Genomic DNA, 24,551 nt, shown 5'->3' on the forward strand with positions numbered 1-24,551 from the left:
TTATTAATAGCGGGCTTATTGTTTTGTAATGATTATGATCCGTCGGTATTTGAAACCGCAAAAGCGGTTGATTGAAACATAAACATTAAATCGTGAGCAGCTCGGTGAGCAGCACGAGCCGGTGTACCACACCGTCATGATCGCACATTGCCTCAGGGCGTGCTCTTGGCGTATCTTGCGCTGCCTTTACGTGCTCCATTCTAAACAGCATTCCACCCTAGGGACCAGTCAAGATGCGACCTTTATCGGACCAAGTGCACCGTGCATTATTGTGTGGCTACCATTCGGTGTTCTAGTTCGAATGTAACGCACCACTATCATCTCGGAAAGCATCTCTACCACTCTACCAGGAGTACGCTTGACCGCGGTTACGGACCGCGGTAATTGAACCAATAAGGCACACAATGGTCCGACGGTTCGAGTGTTACTGGATCACCTCTCGACTTATGCTGCACCGATCACAAGAGAGATCGCTTGAACAACGGTTCAAGTGCGGTTTCAAACCTCGAACTCGATCGACGAACACAAGGAAGGCACTTTTTATCGACTCGCAGAGAGACTTAAATGCGGGGCGCGAGCGCGCACGCGTCTATGCGTCGGTTCACGCGTATCGGCGAAAGGTGTTCGTGCGACGATCGCGCGCGTGTGTGTGTGTGTTCGTCCGACGGCGACATAAGCACGCGCATGATGGTGTACGAACATGAGCATGATTTGATTGAAGTACCGTGCCGCCTACCCCCCCCCCCCCCCTCTTTGGTGTCCGCGGGGCCATCATCGTGGACACCCGCAGTGTCTGCGAAACGGCGATTGCCGGTCGCGAAGCTGAACAGCAGAACAGCATCGCAACAGTAATGACCATGCCCTAGGGCATCTAGGGACGGAACCAGGTCCTCCCTTTCCCGCCTCCCACTCCCCATGCTAGATCCGTTCCATACAAGATCGGCACGCGAGTTTGCTCGCTCGCTGGTGTGTGTCCTTCCTTCCAATTTACCTCTCACCAGTTACCGCAGGCCCAGGTCCACGCGCGGTGACCACGGGGTGTGCGAAGCGAATACACAGCGAAAAAGCGAAAAAAAATCCGTCTGAAATTATCTAAATCTCCAAAGGACACCCCCCTCCGCCGCCACCACAGGACCCGACCCGTCACATTGGGTCACGGGGTGGTCTCAAAATTCGATGAATCACACAGTAGCTTGAGCGACGACGACGACGACACCACGGCCACGCTTCTGGCAGGCTGGCGTGGATTCATTCACAAATCGGGCCCGGACTGCGGACCGGCTGCGACCACCAGAAGCCGCCGCGGGGATCTCGGATCCCCTCCCCTCTCTTCCTCACCAAACGGCACTTATCCGTTATCGTTGTCGAGGTCACGAGCAGACTCCGGGCCGCAGCTAGGCAACCGGTTCGCGCAGCCCGAGGGCAGCAGAGGGGGGGGGGGGGGGGGGGAGGGGTTGAAGTGGACAAACTGGTCCGTAAATCAAACGTCACGAGATGCGACGATAGCGGGGACAGAAAGACAGATCCAGAGAGAGAGAGAGAGAAACAGAGAAAGAGCGAGAGCGAGGGAGAGACGAAGAGAGATGCGCGAGAGTGTGGGAAAAGGGGCTCTTCCAACCCCGGGGTGCGGAAGGGGAAAGGGAGGGGTTACGTCTGCTTACCTGTGCCAGTGTGGCGACCACCAGGCCGAAGGTGAACGCAATCTGCGTCAGCGTGGGACTGTAGTCGGTCCAGCCGGTCGTGCTACCGATGCCGATCGCCACCAGAAAGAAGGTACCGAGAAACTCGGCCACCAGCATGCGCCATATGTTGCGGTTTTCGGTGATATCCGAGACGCCGACGATCTGTTTCACTCCTGAAGCCGAGTGGGTGGAGCCGGGACAAGGGAGAAAGGAAGAAAAGTGTTCATTAGTGGCTGGAGTGTCTAAGGATATAGATGGAGTGCAAGCTGCTAGGGGATGTGCCTTTACTAGGATCTAGCTGTGGATACTCCTCATACACTAAGTGAATACAATCGCACAATCAAGCATGCAGTGGGGGGTGGTCCAGTTCTACATCTCGAATTCTCGTATTTCGTTTTCAATTTTCCCCGAAACTTTCAACTTCAAATCTGAATCTGAAATCCATTTGTTTGGTATTGCTAGGCAAACGTCACCAGGTGAAATGTGGCGGACCGTCCCGGTCGACAGCCATTATCCTGCTGCTGCAGCTGCTGCTGAGCCACTAACCTACTCCCATCAAAATGCATGCACACACACACACACACACGCGAAATGGGTTTCCATTCAGCACACAACAGAAGAGCGGAAACATAAATAGAAACCGAAGCTAGGTACAACAGAGTGCATTGGCGCCGCCTCTGCTGCAACCCGACATCGACAACAACGTCGTCTACGATGGCGGAGGCCAGAACCTGTCATAAAGCCGTTCCGTGGAGCTATTCCTTTGCGTGGAGTTTTGGCCCGGTATTCAAAAACACACACATACAACCACACCGGATAAGGGTGCTGAGGGAATGGAAGAGGCACGAAGGTCCACAATACCTGCTTCCTGTTCACCCGCCTTCATAATACGCACATGAAAGTTCACCGCGAACATTTACGGTCCTGCCGGTGCCCAACGGTGCGTTCCGACACCTCCCGAGACTACACTATACCTTCTTTCAGATCAAACTGGCCGAGAATCGGTATCATCGTTATCGCCCCGCTGGATGCTGCTGACGGCGTGACTGCGGAAGTTATTTTGGACACACTGCGACACACACACACGCCACGGGATTCTCTTCACGAACTGCACTCCCGGGGAACTTTCACGCGCCGAGGAGATGCTCTTGAAGCTCTTCCAGAACCCGAGCGCCGATCCACCCCCGATGGTGTCTGCTGGCGGAATGGAGTACCAGGGAACGCACAAAAACAAACAGAGCCTTTGCCACCGCGAACAGGAGGCAATCGCTACTATCACCGAGGCACTGATATCGATCAAACTTTCCAACGCGAACGCGCAACCCCTAACGAGGCTCGCTCTATTCCTACTCGCTTAACGAGGTTCCACTTTCCCGCGGGAGGGTGGGGGGTCACCAACGGGGGTCACGGATAAATTGGAGCTGATAGTAAATCACCGACAGAGGATCGTTCTAATGGTTCGCCCGATACTTTGCGGGCTTTTTGGGCGACTTTAATGCAACATTAACTTCTTTTTGGACGAATGGCGATGACTTCCTGGCACACCACCAACACGCAACACGTTCCCGTGCCGTTCCGTTCCGTTCCGTTCCGTGCCCGCTCGCTGTGGCTTTAAACAGGATTCACTCTCGCTATCAATAATCGTGCGCCTGCGGTTTAATCGATTTTTGGGGAGGTCGGTCGATCGCCCGTCTTGGAATCACTCGCTCGCTCGGCTCTAGCAGTGGACCGTTTCGGTGGAAGGAAAGTTGTCGACTGGCAGCAGCAGCAGCAGCAGTCCGCGAAGCCAAGGGCTCCATCAGAAGGCAAAACACAATCGTGTGCCAAGTGCGGCGCACGTACGCGCTCACATGAGAAAGGGGAGAGGGAGGGGAGGCGGGGGTGGAGCGGGTGGTGGTTGCAAATCACAAACTTCCCTTCTCTTTTTCGCACCCCCCCCCCCCCCCCCCCCTAGACCCCACGGCGAGATCGGCGACGATCAACGCCACGACTGTGCTACGGCTGTTGGTGAGGCCTCGCCACTCCCCTTTGACGCGATGGCAGAGAAGTGCGAATACTCACATTATATATGTACCTCGCACTCTCGAGACATCGAGCATGGAATTATGCATTTCACGAAAGGTACAGACAGAGAGAGAGAGAGATAGATCCTTTGCCCGGGGATTCCCGGAGGATATCACTGATCCTGACCGATGTTGAAGATATGGAATGTACGGTACGCGAAGTATCCATTGCCATGTTTTAGGTCAAAAGCAAGCTCTTTCCTATCGTTGTCATTCCGGTGACGCGTGGACAGACGGAGTGCCACTTCCTGTTGCTGTTGTAGCTTTCCCACAACACACAACACGCACCGATCCCGATCGTTATCGTGTAACAGAACAGTGACATCCATTTAGTGGAGAGCTAATTGCGTGCCGCGCGAACCATTATGCCCCAAGAGGAATGCTTTCGTAATAACCGTACCGAAGACAATCAATCGCCTCTGTCGCGGTACTGCTGCTGCTGCTGTCGGTTTCAACTCCGAAATTCCCGCCGAAAAAGCTCGTCAACAACAACAACAGCGGAACTCGGTCGCGGTGCTTGTGATGCCGCCACTCGCCTTCCAAACATGCGTGCTTCAGAGCATATACTCCACTCCACCTCCACAGAGTGCTAGAGAGGGTGGCGCAATGCTCGCAATTGAAGAAGCAGCAACACATCTCGCAACAACACGCGACCAGTCGACCGTTATCGACACCGGTTCGGATACGGGGTTGTTGAGATGAAGGTAGCATTGGGAGGGGAAACGACGTGTAGAACGTGTTTCCATTCCCCGGTGCTGCTGTACATTCAGTCCACTTCACTATCGGCACTCGTCACCGACGATGAGGCACTTCAGCGTCGCATCCCCGATAAGACCGAGGGCAAATCGAGCCAAACAAAGCAACAATTCTCCTCCTTCTCGCGCGCGCTGGTTCTCGGTAATTAGTGACAAGTATGCACCGAGTAAACGTTAATCGAATTGTTAGTAGCAGCTGCAGCAGCTCGATCTGTTGCAACGCTAGAACAACGGATCGCGATCTCGGATTCGAAATCGAACCGCTGACCCGTACACACACCGTCATGGCTGTAGAAAGGGCGCGCCGATGATGTACCGATCGGCTTGTAAGGACATGCTGCCGGAGGTCACGTTCCTAGACATCGTTTTCGCGCCAAACGCGCCATTTCGGGGGGGCGAAATTGAAAATTGAAATCCGAGGCCGATCCGAGTTGAAGGTGGTTCGGTGTTGTTCGGCTGTACTTTGCATTATTCATCCACTTTCTCGATCTGCGAAATGCAATAAGGCAACCCACAATTGGTGCGCGCTCTCTCTCTCCATCTCTATCGCTCGATGCGTTCATCTCCCGTGTGCATCTTGCGAATGCACTGGAGGAGGACGCACGCCATTTGCGGCTAGGTATGCGGAACGGGATCGCCACAGCATCGGCATCGGCATCGGCGACGGTGCATCGCCATTGCGGACCCGGGAACCTGCACATAATAAATGTGTGTGTTGTTATAATTAAAAGAGAAATTGCCTGCCTATGGTACGGTCGCAGATGTGCCGGAAGATTGGCTATTATGTGCACTCAAACACAATGGCACCAATTTGCTCCACACACACACACACACACGCTCACGCCTGTGCGCCAGAGGATTGCGGATGCTGCTTTCAAGTGCCAACAGCAGCCACCAAGCGCCACCAACGGATCAGACTACTCTGCCTGATTGACGGCGACTTGTCTTACTCGCTGCATTCACTGCAAGCATCGTCATCATCAGCATCATCATCAGCCATCGCCAGCGCTAGCGCCATCATCTCGCTCCGCTACCTTTCGAAGTGGGTGTTGGAGCATGAAAAGAAACATAAAGAAATGTCTTCGGGGGCACACAATGGCGCCTGCATGCAGCTTTGGCATTACGGGAAGCAGCATGCCGTCCGCGTGGTCTGCTGGCTTGCGCCACGGGAGGAGGTTGGTTTGTAAAACAATATCGCATGCCGCAAATCAATTCGCTCGCATCGCGATGACGCGAAACCTCCCCCGGGGTGCCGGGAATATCAACAAACCCAGTAACGGCAATCTTGTCTTTTCTCTTAAAAGCGCGCGTACCCCTGGTGTGTGGGGGGAGGAAGAAGGCCCCCGGGGCCAATAGGCCGTGCCCCCTCCCCGGGAACTAACAACCTGTTCGCACAAAGGCTGGCACAAATTAGCGTAATAGTATCTTGGCGTGGCGTGCGGTGGTCGCGTATTGCCGTTGAGGTCGTCGTCGTCAATAGGCAGCCAGGGGTGAACCAGAGTTTGTTTGCAGCTCAGACAAAGCGAGACGATAAGGTTGTGGAGCAACAATGTTATAAAAATGAGCTTTTCGATTCAGTATTAAGCGAATAAACTGTACTAAACGGACTTAAGTACTGTGTAGTACCATCAAGGTGGGATTTATGGATTGAAATAGAAGTGTCCGACGACTTATATTGTAACTATTTAATCCCACAAATTCATCTAATGCTATTGCAGAGTTTAAAATATCTTAAACACTCTTACATTTACATCCCAAAAAGGTGTAACGTGAACTTATCAATCCATCTCGAGAGAGAGATGGAAGCAAACAAAACAAACGCCACCGCCACCGGTGATACCGGAACGAGCGGAAAGAGCATCGGCACGCTGGCGACAAATTCAATGTCAAGGAATCCAGCCCAGCGGGAGGGGACGTTGTACGGCCGCGTGAGGAAACCGAAACGTGGGGTTCACCACCTGCCGCCTCGCCTGCCACGGCCACGGTTACGGGGCTATGACCATGGATTGGACCGGGGGCACGGGTGGATCTTCCGTGTCGTGACAGTTGAGTTTATTGCTTCATTCAAGACGAGACCGCCTCGGTACCGCGGTACGCGGACCCGCGTTGCTGGTTAGCCGGTGGTGTTTGGCCGCACAGATCGTGTTGTCTTGTCCAGAGCCGGAGAGGGCAGCGTGTCCGCGCTGTGCTGGGAATGCACAACGAATGCATTAACGGCGCTTTGCGCGAAACGATCAAGTGGCAAGCGACCAACGACGACCCGGGTACCGTAAGCAATTTGCGTCTAAAGTCTGGGTAGCATTATGGTAACTCCCGCAAAACCTTCCACTGTTTGTATGATTGATTATCGCGATAGTTAATGCCGGGAAGCTTTGCTTTGGATCTGTGCAGCCACGATCGTTGCAGTTGCTAGCGACCGCGATCGTTTATAATTATTAATCAAATATGAAGCTTTAACTAAGAGGATTGGCCGTTAATTCACGTTACATGCCAAGTTCAAGTGCTAATAGAGTAGTTAGAGAGGTGTAAACTAGCTTAAATGACTTAAAAACTCAATCAAAAATGGAATGGAAACATTGTCCAGCTACCTGTCGCACCTGTCCTGATCTAGCAGCTAGTAACTAAGAAATTAAATTTCAATGTTTAAACCCTTCTGCATAGCCTTGAAGCGAGCCCATCGATGGGTTAACCAATTCACTAAGCTAATGCAACCACTTCCTCATTACATCTCGCTAGTTCCGCCGGACGATCACTACTCACCACATCACTACTAGTGACTAGTGACGCGATAATTGATGGTCCTTGACTTGACCACGGTGTCAGTGATTTTTTTTTATTTTGAAGAGGGGAAGAGTAAGGTGCTCTGCGTTTGCTAAATCGAGTTCGATCCGCGTGACATTAGCAACCCCGTTTACAGCATCACCGACCGCGCTGCAGCATCTCCATCCATGCTGACCATCGGCAACGGAAACGTCCGGATCGTGTCGATAGTTTTACGAGGCAGCTGAAGGATGCTCCGATCCGATCTTGCACCGTCATCTGCCGATAGCAACTTAATTAATTACGTGGCCCCAAACGGTCCACTACCTGAACGGTTTAACCTGCATTTAATGCTTCCTGTGTGCGTGTCTGTCTGTCCGCGGCCTCACGGAACCGGTCAGCACTTGCCCTGCCCAGCCCTGTCACTGCCACTGCCCTGCCACTGCCCAACACCAAATTTACACCGGCAAGCACGCAGCTTCCAGTGCTGCTTTCGCTTCGCTTTAGGCGACCTCCCGAATCCGCGATGAGCAGCGTGCGATAAGTCAGCTTCACGCCAAATTAGCAATAGCAATAGCACCCGTAGGGGCCGCCCCGCCAGGCCAAATACGGTGAGGGCTACCGGCGGAAGTTGGAAACAGCAGCCACCAGCACACCAATCTGATCACCGAGCCCGATCGTTGCCGATCACGCCAAGGCTAACCGGATGGCTGGCTGCTGATGGAGCTGGGTGCTGGGCACGCGGATCGCGAATCCTCATCGATCGTCATCGATCGCGAACTGCGCCGGCTTGTCAAAGTGCAGCAACAGCTGCCGTAGCTGCTAATTAGGATCCTGCCAGTGCACACCTCAATGTCACGCCCCCTTTCCCCTCGCTTGGACCGCGATTGGCAGCGCAGACGGGACGAGGGCACGAAGAAAGGCGTCCGGTAGGCCGGTGCGCGGTTTGAAGGACCTACCGCGGGATCACTGTTGATTTATCGTTCGTGATCTTGTTTGATGGTCCGATGGTCCGAAGTGTTTACCTCCCCGGGGCCGGGCACTCCACCCTCGAGTTACGCATATTCAGCGGTCCGGTTTGGTTTTCGGAGCAACCCAGCGAAGCAGCCGCACCACAACACTTGACACAATCGCCATTTTTAGCTGACGGATTATTAACAGGCTGCAAGAGGTGCGGACACAAGGTCAAGACGCAATCGGGGCCCGCTCTTACATCCTAGGCTAACCACTAGGTTCGGTTTTCGGGGCCCACAATTGGCACTAGCATGATGGCGATATAGAGGGAGAGCCCTCAATGGTTCCAAACAGATCTCTGCCGACTACTCCGTCATAGAGAGTAGCCCATTCCGGTCGCACTTTCCGTACGAGAAAGCGAAGCGAGCCCTCAACCGACTGTGGCTGGGCGCAACGTACGAAATGGGATGGCGGCCCGTTTGAGATGAGGCGTGCTCAGCAAGTAGGTAGGAGCCGCTGTTCGCGCTGATTTATCGGCACCCATCAGCAGTCGGTCTCGATCGGTCTGATGCAGATGATTCACGTGAATTGCTGGTAAGATTGATGGTACGGCGTGGTAGCCGGGTCAGGTGGAAACAATAATAACAAGATGCCGCATCTGCAGCAAGCTACTGCGGGTCTCGGCGGCGACATCGATCACCATTGCTCTATCGCTGACCTCGTGCCCGAGTGACCGACTCCGACTCCGCAACCGCAACTCCGTGCGCCGTGGAGATGATCATCATCGTCCGTCCAGTCGAGTCACGGTGACTCCGTATGACGACTTTCGTTAAAAGGATATCGCCAACAACACACAAGGCCACACGGACCCCCCTCCAACACCTCTGATGATCTAGATCGCACAGCTCGCTATAGACCAAGGTAGCCAAGGCGCGGAGGTAGACGTAGACGAGATTAGGTTGGGGAGGGTGCGGAATGGAATGAAGTGAGGCAAAACCTGATCCTGCATCTAGTCCCACGCTCTCCTCTCCTGCTGCTCTACTGCTGCTACTGCCACGGTCCTACCCCGGCGCGATGCCAATAATTATAGATCTTTGCCTTCGCGGACTGGTTGACGACCTTTTGCACACCAGCACCTTTTGGACGCATCGCGCATCGCGACGCGCGAGGTGCGTCGCGAAACGGCTCTACCTGTCGCGGGGGTGGCCAGCCAGCCGATTCCATGGTCCAAGTTCAGGTGCGTGATGCTGCCGGAGACGTACCTGTGCATCATCAGACTGTCTGAGTGTGTGTGCACGTGCGCGCGCGTTCGCTCCCGCTAATTAGCGGTTTGCTCGAGTGCAATCCGCGTTTAAGTGCAATTTCATTGTTTCGCACTCGGCAATTTGGTGTTTGGTGGCAAAAATTGTGGCCACATCTGGGAGCACGGGCATCCACGGTGCGTATGCGATGCTTCGTTCGGGGTTCGGCGGTTCCAGAGCCCGTGGTGTTCGATCGGTGACTGAACTACCCGATAAGTGGCTACCAACAGGGAGACCTGAAATGCACCTCTTTCACTAATTAACCGTCGCAGACTCGTACTCATCCCTGGACGGACTGCTAATGGTCCCTCTCCTATCACTCACTCGTAACACCAGCGTTGCCCAGCCGGGATGGCGCATAACCGGTACACTTTATCACTGCCACCGGTGGCGGTGGCGTAATTATAATTGTAAATGCTGTTGCCGCCAGCAGGGCAAGCCTCGGTTAGGGGGGGCGTAGTATGGCAGGAGCATCTTCAAAAGGGCAGGATCATCGTGCCCGGTTAATTGTTTCCCTCGGCTCAGATCAGATAGCCCGAAGGAGAAGGCGCTAGAACTTGTTATAAAATGTAGCTTATGCACTCACGTATTACCAGCACATCCTCTGGAACAGGTTCTCCGTCCATCTTGCGATCGGTATTGTAGAAACGTTGTATAAATTCGATTTCGATTGAAGAAATCGATTGCACCGTTTTTTTTATAATAGAAGCACTAACACAGAGCACCAGCAACCTTCAACTCTCGGGCAGCGAACCAATGGTTACTATGCTGCGTAAGTGAAGCGCCATGTTGCGGAGCGTAAAAAGCATTTCACGATCGATTTGCCACTTTACCACGGACGGACGGACGCATTGGCCAACCACCGTGCGTGCGTTGCCACGGATACCGGCGCGGGTCAGTGTTACACATTTCACATTCTCATCATTAGGTGCGAAATAATCTTATTAAAAGCCAACGACCATCGTGTCGTTCGTGCCTCCACCACCAGATCCAAACATTTGGATGGCAATAAAAACAAAACCAAAACCCACATTCACACACACACACACGGACACACATCCGTCTGCGCCACAGCTTCTGTGATGTAATACTGTGCATGAGATGTGATTGGCTTTCGAGCGGATAGAGATGGAATGGGATGGTTCAATTATTTGCCCAAAACAAGCAAATGCAAAAGTACAAGCCTCTGGGTCTGTCCATCGAAATCGGAATGGCGGAAAGGCCTCTTGGCGCCGAAGGTGAAAAGAACCAGCACTCGAACACTCTCTCGGGGTCTCCGGGGCGCATAGCACATAGCGGCGGACGAATTGGCAAAAACAACATCGCACCGAACCGCCACCCCAATACTTGAAGGCCTGACGACGACGACGATGATGATGATGATGATGATGATCGAGCACGCGCAACGGCATGCAGACGTCACCGGCAACAACCGGCGGAGTGCGGACCGCACTTGAAGAAAGTCATTTTGTCCATTTTTGGGCTCCATTTCAAAAGCCTTCGCCCGCTGCCACCTCTCTTACCTGCCCTCCCCACACACGATGATTAACTTATTTCATGCTGCCCAAAAGGCGGGATTAACCACTCCATTCCGATGGGCGATGCGAACGATGCGAACCGAGCGATCATGCGTTCTTGTTGTTCATACCTTGCATTAAGGCGTTATGGCAAGAAATCATTTTTTCCTTGAGCGAACGCCAACTGCAAGGGATGTCGTCGGAGTGTGTGTCAAGATCAAGCGATATCGAGATGGGCGATCAGGGGCACGACGCAGCTGCTCAAGATCGATCGATCATTGCTCGTGCACGTTCTCCGTGCGGTGAAAGGTGAAATGACGCAAACCACACACCGAGACCAAGTGTCGAGACCACTATTCTCGCCGCACAACGCGCAACGCAACAACTCCTAGAGGATTCACCGAAAGCGGTTTTTTATTTGTGTTTCGCAAACGAAAAAAAAAGACATGAGAAAAGTGTAACGAAATCATCCCCTAGCCACTCGTGGGTGGATCGATGGCGAACGACCACCTTCGACGCGAGAAGACGCTTCCTTTTTCGTACTGTGCCGATCTCCTCTCCAGTGATTTGTATATCTGCCAGCCACTCCGTAAGCTCCGGTCGCTTAGTCATCCGATGAGCTTGCTGGAGTAGTTCAGCCGCCGGCCTTTCATGCGCTTCAGTCACTACTGGCGGGCACGGGCTGGTGCTTCCCCCCGCGCAAAATAACAATAAAAAATCGAAGAAGATCTACCTCCCTCTCGACCGAAGGGGACGCAAAAAAAAACCGGGTGCCAGCAGCACCGAACGGACCTGAGGACTTGTTTATGTTTTCCTCCCTCTTTTGTGCGTCTTCGTATATTCGGCGACGACGACGACGGCCGCACGCCGAACGCGCTTTGCTCACGTGTAGGTCAAGGTCGCTTACCGCAGCTTACCTTCTGTACCCCTCCTGTCCACGAGCGGGACCGCTAGCCTATTCTTCGCGAGATTGTGTAGCATCTTCGCCGCTTCTAGCATCGTATCGGTGTTTTCAATGGACGAAATCGACGTTCGCGTGTCTCTAATATCTTCCTTCCGGCTTAGAAAGCCTTAGGCTAAGTCAGAAGCGACAGTTTATGGGTTGGCCTCTCTATCTCTGCGGAGCGGCAACTTCCGCTCCTGATTTCAATTCCCCCCGTGGAAGGGGTTCGAGCGATAAGATCTGATTGCGACGTGAATCAGATCGATTAGCAACGACTAGACTCTCGACCAGCAAATTAACGAAGCCCTGGGATTTTATTGGCCTAGAGGTAGCTTGGGGGTTTTGATTGCATTTAATGTCCGACTCTTATCTTGTGAATGAATAAAGCGGGTCGTTGGGGATTGACCAAAGTATTTGAAGCACTGTCAATCGAAGTGCGCCACTGCCTCTCGGGGGTAAGTCGTGAGAATAATGAGGGGTGTCTGGCCTGGCAAGCGACATCCAGCTTAGTTACGGGGTCATTAAATGGTGTTCTCTACGTAATGTAGCTGCTCATTACGACCGCGTGATGGGAGCTTTCGTCGAGCACCGACTCGGCCGGGCCTTTTCTGCGATGGAGAAAGGAAAGCTGAAGCTTTCTTCCACGGATGATGCAAGCCGCTTTGCCATTATCACAGGCCCCTGCAGGGTTCTATGACCTTTTCGATCACACATTCACACGTGACCTGACGACGTGGGTGTCTTGATCAATTCCGTTTTATGTTCGAACATAAAAAAAAACGCGTGAAAATCCTAATATCGGCGTTCGAAGACCCGATTTGATGGTATGCAAATGATGCCAAATGACGTCAATCATGACGAGGATCATGTTGCAAACGGAATGAATGTGAAGTGTTTTGGATGTTGGCAACAAAAAAAAAAACAGCGAAGAAGAAAACCCATTAAACGGTTGACGGATGACTAAAGGATCGTGCCCGTAAGAGTGATGTCGCACGCCGTAACAAAATGAGCTGTCGAGTATTTCAGATTTGGTTGCGTTTTTTTTTTGCTTTTGTTTTTCGGCTTTTGCATAACGAGTTCACGAATCAGAACAATACCCTCACATCGGAGCACTAGTTTTGGAGAAGGTAATTCCATGCTGTTGAGCGGTTTTTTTTTCTGTGTTGTTCGTTTTAGATATAAACTGCTGTTCAGGAAAAAGTGTACAAAAAAATTGGTACTGTAAATCGCGAGTCACTTGCCAATTACTACTCCGGCAGCCGGGCAACCTGGCAGGTTCGTTAGCACGTAACCTTGTGCTACTTTCACTTTTGCCTGCCAGTATATATATATATATATATATATATATATATATATATATATATATATATTGTTAAATAGCGAAGAATTGGCATTTTTCTTCTGTTCGTTTTTGAAGAATTACGCTCCCAATGTAGTGCAATCGCCCCGGCGACGTTCGCACGCACCGCATGATCGTTTTGGAAAGGATGAAACATATGCCGATACGCTTCCATTTTCCATCAGCTCGACGGAAAAAAATGTGCGGAACATCGCGAGGACCACCGGAATCGATCGGATCGGATCTATTGACATTATCCCAGATCAGCATCCATACGATCCGAACCTTCGAACAATTCACGGCATCGGCGACCTTGCATCAGTAGTTGTGCGACCTAGAGCTTAGATTGGTCGGTCAATCGCATCGGTTTTGTTACTTGAACATACTCCACCAAACAGCAAAGTCGGTGGCCAGCGGTTTGCTCCGGAGCAAACCATCTTCATTTGCATTTACGCGCGCTCTCCCGGACGGTCCGTCCGGATTCCTTCGGTTTCTGAAGATACAACAAACCTCAACCTTGCGCTTGAATTACCATAGCAGCTTAGCAACCGCATTCGGCCACCAGGCCACAGGCCACCGAAGGGGCCAAACGTTTTTGCAGCCATCATTTCATTATGATTTTCTGTTTATTTTATTCCCTTTCCCTTCCTTTTTGGTGGGGTAGAGATTAGCATACTACGAGCGCGAACGAAGCACGTGCTCGGAGCCATCGTGGTGCCGCACAACGTTTGGACGCAGCACCTCGGCCGCGCGATGTCGCGTATGCCCCGCGGGCCGATAAACCCAAAAGAACTTTCCCACGAAATCGGAAATTCAAATTGAGCGTCCAGTGGGGTTGGTTGAAGGAAGGGGAGGTGAGGGGGGGGGGGCATTTGTGTGAGTATATCTCGTGACTAGAGTGGGTCAGTGTGGCTTTAATCCTTGCGTCTCCTTGGCTACACCGCGGTCTACTTAATGCCTCTTTTATGTTCCTTTTTTGCTTTTGCTTTTGGGTCCGCACCGCAATCACTGTTCGCTCTGCTTGGGTGTAGCTGCACTGGGAGCAGCAGCAGCAGCAGCAGCAGCAGCGTACACACAGCAATGCCGCGCTGTGCGCACCGAAATTTGGGGAAGGTCAAGGCAGGGTGGGCCCTGGACCAACATACACACACGGACTAAAAAAAGAAAAACAATTAATGGCTCTTGACATTGAACATTCTGATCGATTCGATCCGAGGCGAGCATGGAAGCACCTAGTGGCACTCACTACTGCGAGGTACAACGAGCCCATTTGAAGTTCGTACTTCTCAGACCGGGTTAGCATAGGTAAGCCGCGCGACTAGAACCTGTCTTCGCGGTGTCATGGCAAAGGTCAGCTCAGCACCTGACGCGGCACCGTTTTGCGGTTTGATCAAACCATTTCACGAACCCTTTTTCCCCCCCCCCCCCGGCGGGCTCCGGCACAGCCCAACCCAGCAAATGTCAACCGAATGAATGGTTTTGGTCCGCTGATGGCGTGAAAGGCGTGATCTATCCTTGATTCTTGCGGTCGGAAGAGAAGTTTTTGTAAAATCTTGCGTACTGGTGAGAATGCAAAACCGAAAGGGACAGCGTTTGTTCAATTGGTGTATTACGTCGACCGTAGCCAACATAAACGACTGAGAGCGGAAGTATAAAGAGCCCTTGACCATGAGATGAAAAAAGACTAAAAGATACAACGAAGGCTCAAGACGGGATATGATAGATCGGAAATTACCAGCAGACGGATGAGCTGTTCCTGATGATTCTACGAAAGAATAATCGTCATCTGCACCGAGATGATCGAAGGCACTTAAGACGCGCACGCCATTCTATCCTCTCAAATGTCACTTGGGCGAATGGAATCGATGCTGGTGAACCTAAGGCGACCTTTTGAACACACGCCATGTGAGCGATTCCGAGGTGACACACCAAGTGGCGTACCTTCATGCGCACGGTTGACAGTCGACAGCGGACGTATCACTGTGAGAACTGTGTCAATTGGAAGAGAGATCGTACCAGCTACACTGCTGGCATGCGGGAATGATCCATTTGCTGTGATTCAAACTGAGCCGCTCGTCAACAGATGAATGTTTGCTCTACATCCATCACGCAAGTCTGTACACTTAGAAAGAGGATGTGCGTGCCGATCACTGATCATAGCCGTGTCTTGATCGTGAAGGTCGCCGGTTGAGTCGTATCGAAAATCCGTCAGCATACCACTCCAACCCTATAGATCTCTTGATCCCCTTTTTTTTCAGGGGGCGAGTCCACCAGGTAGCGGCAGAGTTTGTTTTATCAGTTTATTTACCTCCAGATCAAGCAACACAGTGACAAAAAATATTGTTTACTCCATCTCGTGCGGCCGCTACGCATTGGCTTTTCGCTCGATGTTGACCGAGCCGTGCATGAGTTGTTTACAGGAAGCCAAACGCCTCTACGCAAGCCAAATCAATCAGTGCGCTCGCTCGAGACGCATAAAATAGAATAGAAAAAAAACACTGGGAATAACAGAACCGGATCGATCAATCGAACTCACCTGCGCTTTCAGTCATTGTTGCTGGTTGCTGGAAGATGCTGCTGCTGCTGTACGTTTAACTGCTTTCTCCCTCGGATACCGCTCCAGACGATTATCAGCTCCAATCAGCCGTGAACAACTTAATCGGTAACTGCTGCTGGGTGGCTTCACGCTCGAGCGCACCGCACCGCCCTATGCTTCACTTGCTTGCTGCGAGGAAGCGACACACAAGAAACTTCCAAAGCCTCGTAGATCGTAGATCTTGCACTGGCCTCTTTAGGGTCAACTTATTGCGTTCGAACGGTTCGAATCGCTTGGTTTGGCTTCACACACGATCGATCGGCTGAGCTGTGAAGAAAAGAAGAGGAAGGAGAAAGATGAATTGCCACCCGTTATGCTTGGTGCGGGAATAGCAGAAACTTGCGAATCGAGCGCGCGCGCTTTTTGGCCCAAAAGAAAGCAACAAATCCAACAGGATGGGAGTTGAGTCGGGGAGCTTTCTAATTCCAGAACAAAGAACGGTCAAACGGGAAATGTATTTCCGATGGTAATTGTAGCAATTAGAGGTGAGTAATGCTTCGAAACCTTTTTCGCCGACGCCCGGAAAAGCCACCAATTTGCTGATAGAATTATGCGGCTTTTATATCCTTTATTCGCACTCCGTTATCAGCAATCGCGTTCGTGTGTGAATTGTGTGCCATTGCGAGAGCCATACGGTTTTCAAGATGTATCCCGAACCGGTCTATGCCATCCAGTTTTGCGTGGTAGCAACAACAGCACTCTGCTTACCGCTTCCCACTAGGGCATCATAGCCACGGTACCGTACGAGGCCGTTGGTGGCAAACTTGACTTTGAAGACCAACGAAACATGCTGTAAATTGAATTTACCTCAAGATCATGATCATGTGCGCTCGAGGTAAACCTGAACGGCGATGGATGTGCCAGCACCGGTGGTACCTCGCCGCACGATCTTCGCCAAACGGTACATTTCCGCTCTCAGGCAGGGAGATTCGCGGTCCATTTACTACCATTGGCATGTGGTCAAACGAATGGGAAGACCAAATGGGCACGGTGACACACACACGTTCGTGGTGATCTAATTTTGAAGAATATGATTTCAACTTCTGGTTTTGTTTCTAATAATGATGGTTCCTGGTTGGGCTGCAACTATTCATAAGTCGACACAGTTTTAGTGAAACGCAGGGTTGGCAGGGAATCGCACAGAAACTCTCAAATCATGCCGGACTGTTCGCTCGGTCTGGCAAAGGATAACGCCAACGGTTCAGGTCAAGCTATTTTTATCTTCATCGGCCAATTTCCATTTTCACCTGCTCGGCAGCAGCGAGAGCTCACTGCACGAATACAAAAACAAGCCCGAAAGGGGGAAGTGCACACTTCCTGTACACTTCAAGGTGCGCCAAGAATTTATCGTCCACCGCAGTCACCTTTCATGGCGGTGTTCACACCGTGATCGAGTACCAACAACCGAGTACCGTGCGAATAATATGGTTGATGCACCAACACTAAACATTACAACCGGTGCTCCTAGTGACCTACTCCTAGCTACTCCGGGTGCATCAGCAACGATGGCCCTCACTGACGATGCAGTTAATCGTAAGTTTCGCATCCCCTTTCTTCGTCATAACTTGGCTCCAAACAACGAGGCACGAAAGTCCATAGTGTGGACAAGCCAGGTCCTGTGCAAAGGGGCTAACCGAGGCTTGCCGGCCTTCGCTCCGGATTGAGCCACTATCGTAAATATCAACCGACCGGATCCGACCGGAAAGCATTCCCATTTGTTCCGCCCAACACTATGATCCGCGAGGTCGGTACGGTATTGCACCGCCGGAAGTCGTACGTTCGCGGCCAATGTTGGTCCGTTGAGGCGGTTGCTGCACTCATCCAGAAGGATTCAAACATTTTTGCCGCCAGTTGGCCGTTGGGGTTGAAGCGACAAAAAACGGATCCCGTGACAGGATATGCTAATTGGAAGTACAACCGAGAGCTGTCAGGTTCACGGTGGTTTTCCGTGGCGGTTGATTTAGAGACACGCGAAGCTGGCAGAGTGGGGGATGAGTGAGGATTCGATTTCCTGGCTTTCCATTCTCAAATTGGTATGTTTGCTTTGGCACGCTTTAAATCATCATTTCGCGTTTGGTTCTACTAACAGAAAAAAGTATTATCTAACAATGCTAGCGTCGAGTGTGCCCTCAGTCATTCAAAATTGATAATGTGTGAAATGCATACATTTAGAAGGACTATTATGAATGATAATTAAGTTCGAGAAACACGAAAACAGAAGAGGAAAAAGAACCGAAATGTACTCGAAATATGTTTGCTAATTTTCAACTTAACTCTAAAGATACTAGTGTATCTAATGTTCAGTTGAAAATTCTTCAATACACTTTATGTTGAAATTTTCAAACATTCTCCAAATTGGATTCACTTCACTGAACAAAAGGAACAATAATTGCCGCAAGATGTTGATCGTTCCATATTACTTAACTCGCGCACATCCCACTTGTTCAATCTAGAGCGATCAACCACTTGCATTGGAACTGCGTACTGCTCTGATAAATCCCAGGCAATTCTCGCCACACTCGTGATTGCAATCTAGCCTCCCGCCAGCCATGAACCACTCGACAAACGCCACACCGTTAGCGCATCGCTGATAAGAGTAACGCCTATCAGCCCGTGTAAATCTTCATTATGTCTCAAGAACAGAGCGAAAGCGAAGCAAAAAAAAACGAATAGAATTGCCGGATCCCACAAACAATAACACACTATCTTATGTCACTGACGGTCGACAGCCAATCAACAGCTGAATCCGGAGACAGTTCGGTTGGAATGTTGCAGCAGTTCGATATGATTTGATTTGTGTTCTATTTTTTTTTCTTCCTTTTTTGTGTTTCTCTACCACCGAGTGACAATCATCTTATCAGCAGGCGGCATATCCACGCGGTCAGGCGACGATCGTATCACTGGTCTACGTGCTAGTAATGCGGCTAGCTTTTCCCCGCAAATTTAACAAACCTGTATTGCGGCCCCAACGGAAACACGCGCGCGTCCTGGATTGTTCGACGTCGAAATCGAACGAACAGGGCAGGGCTTGTGGTCTGGCAGGACAAACAACACACAAAACGACGAAAACACAACTCACGAATCACGAATATGCGGATCGCACGAAGCGAGCGGGAAACAAGATTTGACGAAGTGAAACTGGCCGCACCACGCGGGGGACTGCTGTGCCACCTGTGCAACGGACAACGTTTAAATGAGCGTGGCGCGTGGAGCGCGCGAAAGTAAATATACCCAGCAGGTACGCGGACCGTTTCAGCAGCAGCAGCAGCAGCAGCACGCGTCGTCGACTCGAAGCTCCGCGAACACGCTGCATTCGGATCGCGCCGGGGCTGCTCGAATCTAGTGGATTTAGTGTTCGTGTGCTGGCATCAGAGTAGACTGCGTGAATGCCATCCCGCGCTTTTATTCACGACACGCACTGTTTCGAGCACTTGCGGCACAGATTTTCGGTTGTTGGATAGTATTCTCTAGAAGGGAACTATTTTTGGAACCGTGCGTGTAAAGCGCACTGACTATCAGATCCGCTTGATAATGATTAGAACGATGAGGAGGGGTCTTTGTCTTTTTGATGTTAAGTAACACCTTCAACACAGCCAAGTCCCTCGATATCTTATCTTTCTGCACGCTATCTTAACAGATCCTGTCAATGTGTCCTGCCACAGTTTCTCGGAACCATCGGTAGCACATCTAATTAGCGTTACTAGTGGGTAAAACCATGGCCATCAATTAGGCCACGACGGGGTTGTGACTAGATTTTGCGATATGTTTTGTTCTTCCTCCAGTTTTTGAACTCTCCATCACTACTGGACACATCTATCGATCACAAACCGTCCATCAATCAACCAATCTGTAATGACGGAAGTGGTTCCGATCGCGTACGAGTTCTGCTGTACCCACGGATCGACGATGCCGCACGTTTGCAAAGTGTTTGATAAGGAATCCTTCTTCGCTAAGTTCAGGAAATGGACTCCCTGTTTACCCACATAGATATGATGCACGTCGATTCCAATTACTTGAAATTCCGTCCCACGCACCGCTGTTTCGAAAACTGACCTATGGTCAGCCTGGGCGCCAATGCATGCATGGTACGTGAGTAAATTAACAATCAGCGTTTGGAGTAGGAAACCCAATTGTGGCCGGTCCCAAGGAGTCACCCTTTAGTCGAGTATTGTTTTACATTAAGTAGATTAAAAGGTGTAACTGACTTCTTCAATATGTCAAGTTAAATTCCCAACTTCTTAGGTACCGTTTGTGACCAAGAAAGATGTCGCGCCGTGAAAGGTCGTTCTGGGGGTAAATGTTGGCATTCTGGGGGGTAGTGGCGCCCTCGAGCAGCCAAACCGAATTGCTGACGCATGTGCAGCCATTTCGTAGGTGTGCCCTACTGGATTCATTTGGCAAATGGAATCCCATTAGACACGCCTGGCGGCCGTTAACAGTCCATCCGAAAAATTAGAACGTCGTCGTCTCGCTCATCCTGATTACCCGGCATCAGGACGATATCGCCATCGAATGTTTATGGTCTCGTTGGTGACATTTGAAGGGTTGAAGCGAGTTTTTGGAAATTGGATTGGATTAGAATGTTCTCGGACAGTGCTTTTTATTGTCCCTTTAAATGTCTGATTGTTTTGTAGGCATCAAGTATTCTTATCACATCACTCGTCGATTGATGGAGTACATTATTACGAATGATAATATGAATAATGAAACGATGTTGACGATTTCAACTCTTTTAAATATATGGCATTGACCTTGAGTAAGATGCATCTCGTCTCGTACCTGCAACCGGTACCTGGCACCTGTTTCTCCTACCCGCCCGGGTCCCAGACACCCCAGGTTATCACGTAAGTGGCGATGTCACCGTCGGCATCATCATCTCACTGCTACAGAAGATGCATCGGCACGTCGGGCGGCGCAGGCAGGATGTCAGAAGCCGTAATTAATAATTCAGTCACATCCCGGCGTATCGTCACGTTGCACCCGACCTCACCGCGGTGACAACGGTTCGGTGAGCAGCCTCGATCATGAACTCCACAACGAGCCGTAACGAACTCTGCCGCGGCGAGCAAACTGCTCGCCACGCTTCTCATCCGCGGGCAATTAATTATGGATGAAACACAGCGCGCACAACACTCACTCTCCGCGAAAACGGAACGCACTCCGATGGACATACCGGTACATTATCTTTTGTTTTTCTTTTTTGTTTTTGGCGTCGGACATCTTCCTCGTCCTGGTATATCGCCCCAGCGGCCAACACCTTCATTGGCAACTGGCGTTGTTCTTCAGATTTGCATTCGCGCTCCGCAATATGCAAACCGTTCGTATGTTCGTGTATGGTGTTTGAAAAGTGTTTAATTAGCTGCTTATATTGGTCGAACGTATCGATGCGATTGACTGCATCAAGGTGTCAATAATGGACCTTCGATCGTTAAAATACATCTTAGTCCTTCGCATTCACATCGTGAGGAAGAAACTTGTGCAAGGAAGTTATCCGGATGATTAGAACCTTCATTCCCTGTACTTTCCATAATGCAAAAGGATGTCAATGAAAACACTTAATCAACCGAAATAATTAGCTTTTGAATAAGGCACTACCTTATTACGATGGCAACATGAAAGCCTGCTCACAAAAACAATTAGAAGTTGCAACATTAGCGCCACTTGCGAACGATTTCTTATAATTTACGTTTACGATTTCTATCAGCTACAGTGTAATACACAAACACCATAAATTCTACAGATTCTCTACCCGCCACACCAACATTCCTGCTCATTTATTGCTCTCGTTCAAGCTGACATAAAAATATATTTACAGAGACGACGCGGACGATGACGACGCCGACGACGACGACGACGACGACGACGATGGTGGTAGCGGTTTGGGCGGTGTCAAAGCCAATCCGACAATCCGTTTGCCCGCGTGACCACAGTGCTATGCAGTGGGGTGAATGATGCGATCGTATAATTTACAGCTCGACCAGGCCTAGGAAACAGCCAGAACGACACGCACCGAGCCAACCCGTGGCCGCCCACTTTCCATGTTGAGACGTTTAATTACTGCCGACAATTGTCTGACCAAGGGGGTTGGTTGGCGGCACAAAACACTTATCGCACTCGTGGCCTGTCCTGTGTTGTGCCGGTTGGGAAAGCGGGTTTTCTTTTTCAAAGAAAACCGAAAATCGTTTGGCATCTTTGTGAGACCAAGCAGGGGCAGGGTTAGGAATCATATCTGAAACCGTTTTAACGCTCGACAGAGACAGACCATAACCGATCAACCACTAAGTTAATGATGTTCTGGCTGTTGTCTTGTCCTCCCATTTTGGCCGTTGGCCGAGTTGGAAAATAAACGAAGAGAACGGTTATAAATACTTATGTCAAACAGATGTGTTGGGTTTATGACGCGGTGTGTTACCAATCGGAAAGCATTTTGCTGAAGCAATTCAATCTGAAACCGAATAATTACATTTTTCAAATACAAGCCACCGAGTGCACTGGTCAACGTCAGCTATTCTCTCAACCTGTGTTCGTGTGTGTGTGTGTGTGTGTAGGTGGAAATCACGGGAAAATCCCTTACATTGTTCGATACTTATCTGTGCATTTCGAAGAATTTGTTTGTTCAATTCGTAACCCACCAATTAGATCGTGCACGATCGGTACTGACCGGCGTGAACGGAGCTCCACCTTCTGACAACAGAATGCTCATTTCGTTGGCAGATGCATGCCACATACGTATAGCTGCGTCCGAACATACCAGCTCTATTGTTTTCGTCTTAATCATTTCTATTGGAAAGATTGCAAAAACAACGTGATCGTAGGCACATCGTGGCAATTTTGGAAACCTAATGGTTATGATTTGCTGCATGCGCAACGAAGAAATATCGCGCAAGCAGAGATCTTCATAACATATTGGGGGATAACGTTTTTTTTAACGATTAAATCATGTCTATTTCAAACTTTCCCTAAACCAACCGACAGTGCGCTCCCTATTCTGATTTTTCATTCTTGTTTCCCTTCACGAACTAACCAGCTGCAGTTATGAGGTGATGCTTTTACCCTTTTCTCAGCTGCACAAACAACACTAACCTTTATCGGTTAGAACGCTTCGAATTTGTTAAACACTTCCTTTGCCTTGTTCCAGCTCTGGCACGGTCTAACCTGTACTTATCCGGTCTAGCGTTATCGGGTACCGGGACTGGATCAAAAACAGGCCGATCGAGTGTAAACAGGGATTGAGCGACAAAGTTGTTTGCAACCATTTATCCGCCGGGGCGTTGTTGGTTCTATGCGCCATCATTGATCATATCTGCTCGCTCACCCATCCCACCGGTAGCAGATGCTAATAGATCCAAAGGTACACCTCGCGACACGTGACCAAACCGTAACGCCCCTATAATTGTCTTCCAAGCAACATCCGCCTAAATCCACGACAGCAACTTTGTGAAGCCATTCTGTCATTCGATCCCGGCACGTCTGACGTCTGCGATTCGTTTTATCGCGAAACGATTAAAGCATCTTCCATTATGTTGTCCATCAACAGCGCAGCGATACCCAGTGCAGTGGCCAGTATGAGGTGAGGGGGTTTTCTTCTGCTGTCGTCATCACGCCACAAGAATGCGCATGCCTCCTCCTGATCGGATGACGTCACATATCAGCGAGTCGGGAAACGTCGCGCCAGGTTGTTGGGAAGCTGTTATCTGAGTAAAATGGTGCCAACCGGTCGCCGTACATGAATGACCAACCGCAATCCACGCGCGCACCGACACACTCACAGTTGTTGCGTTATCAAATAGCAGCAGTGTCTGCCTGGTGGGTGGCCGGTTTTCCATCGGAAGCACCGGCCCTACATCCGCGGACAGTAAGGCGCACCGGTTGACGTCGGTATCGGAATATTAATTATGGACTTAGGCAAATGTTGAATCGCTTATTTGTGCACCAGACCGCTGATTGTGTCGCGGTGGGATGCAGGATAGGTTTGCGCAGGCTAAACAGTATCCGTCCGCATACTTTGCACATTACAAACGGTAGAATGTGCGGTGCTGGCGCAGGTTGTTATCTGGATAATCTCGCTGGATGATGCAATTGAATGTGAATGGCCGAAGATTGCATGAGGCCGTGAGGCCGTGTTCTAGTTGCTGGCATGCTATTTATTCGTTAATCCCACTCCTTATTCTTCCCAGTTATCCTTACGTACCGTGGCGTGTGAAATTCAAATGCTAAAAATGCAACCACAATCACAAGTAATTAACAGAACTACGAGCTGCTTCCCGATGAACTCAAGGATACGCTGCTATTTACGCGTGACGGTGTATTCGAGAACGGATACGCGTCCCATGCATGTTGCCCTCGATGCACGATGTGATCTGCTGTACTTCTGCGAAATTGACATTCCACCAGCTCCGCCGCAAATACATCGCAATGTAATGAGCTCGTGAGAAAAGGAAGACTTTTACAAATCGGCGCAAAAGTACGGCGCAAATCGATCATTAAAAGCTAATCTAACGCTACATCGCTCCGGGGAGTAGTTCGCGCTCGAGCGATCGCGCCAGAGTAATTAGGAAATTTAATTACCATAATTTTCACAAGTCACCGCTGAACCAACCGGCCGGGAGATGCGCTCGCTCGCGACGCTGCATCATGTGTC

General features: G+C 50.5%; 1 protein-coding gene across 3 annotated transcripts in view; it reads right to left on the reverse strand.

Annotated features, from left to right (window-relative positions):
• Window positions 1–19,115, reverse strand: part of LOC125960110 (aquaporin AQPAn.G) — a 35,014-nt gene extending 15,899 nt beyond the window's left edge. For 2 of the 3 annotated variants that reach the window (XM_049693308.1, XM_049693310.1), the window contains exons 1-2: window positions 2,657–2,797; window positions 1,662–1,855 (exon numbers count right to left, since the gene is read on the reverse strand). In XM_049693308.1, coding sequence (XP_049549265.1) covers window positions 1,662–1,855; window positions 2,657–2,693 — 231 coding nt within the window. In that variant the 5' untranslated portion in view covers window positions 2,694–2,797. Of the gene's footprint in view, window positions 1–1,661; window positions 1,856–2,656; window positions 2,798–15,850; window positions 16,178–18,862 lie in introns of those variants that run through there. The other variant, XM_049693309.1, reaches the window with a different exon arrangement.
• Between the last annotated feature and the right edge of the window lie 5,436 nt (window positions 19,116–24,551).

Source organism: Anopheles darlingi, chromosome 2 (assembly GCF_943734745.1).
Source record: "Anopheles darlingi chromosome 2, idAnoDarlMG_H_01, whole genome shotgun sequence".
Lineage (NCBI taxonomy): Eukaryota > Metazoa > Arthropoda > Insecta > Diptera > Culicidae > Anopheles > Anopheles darlingi.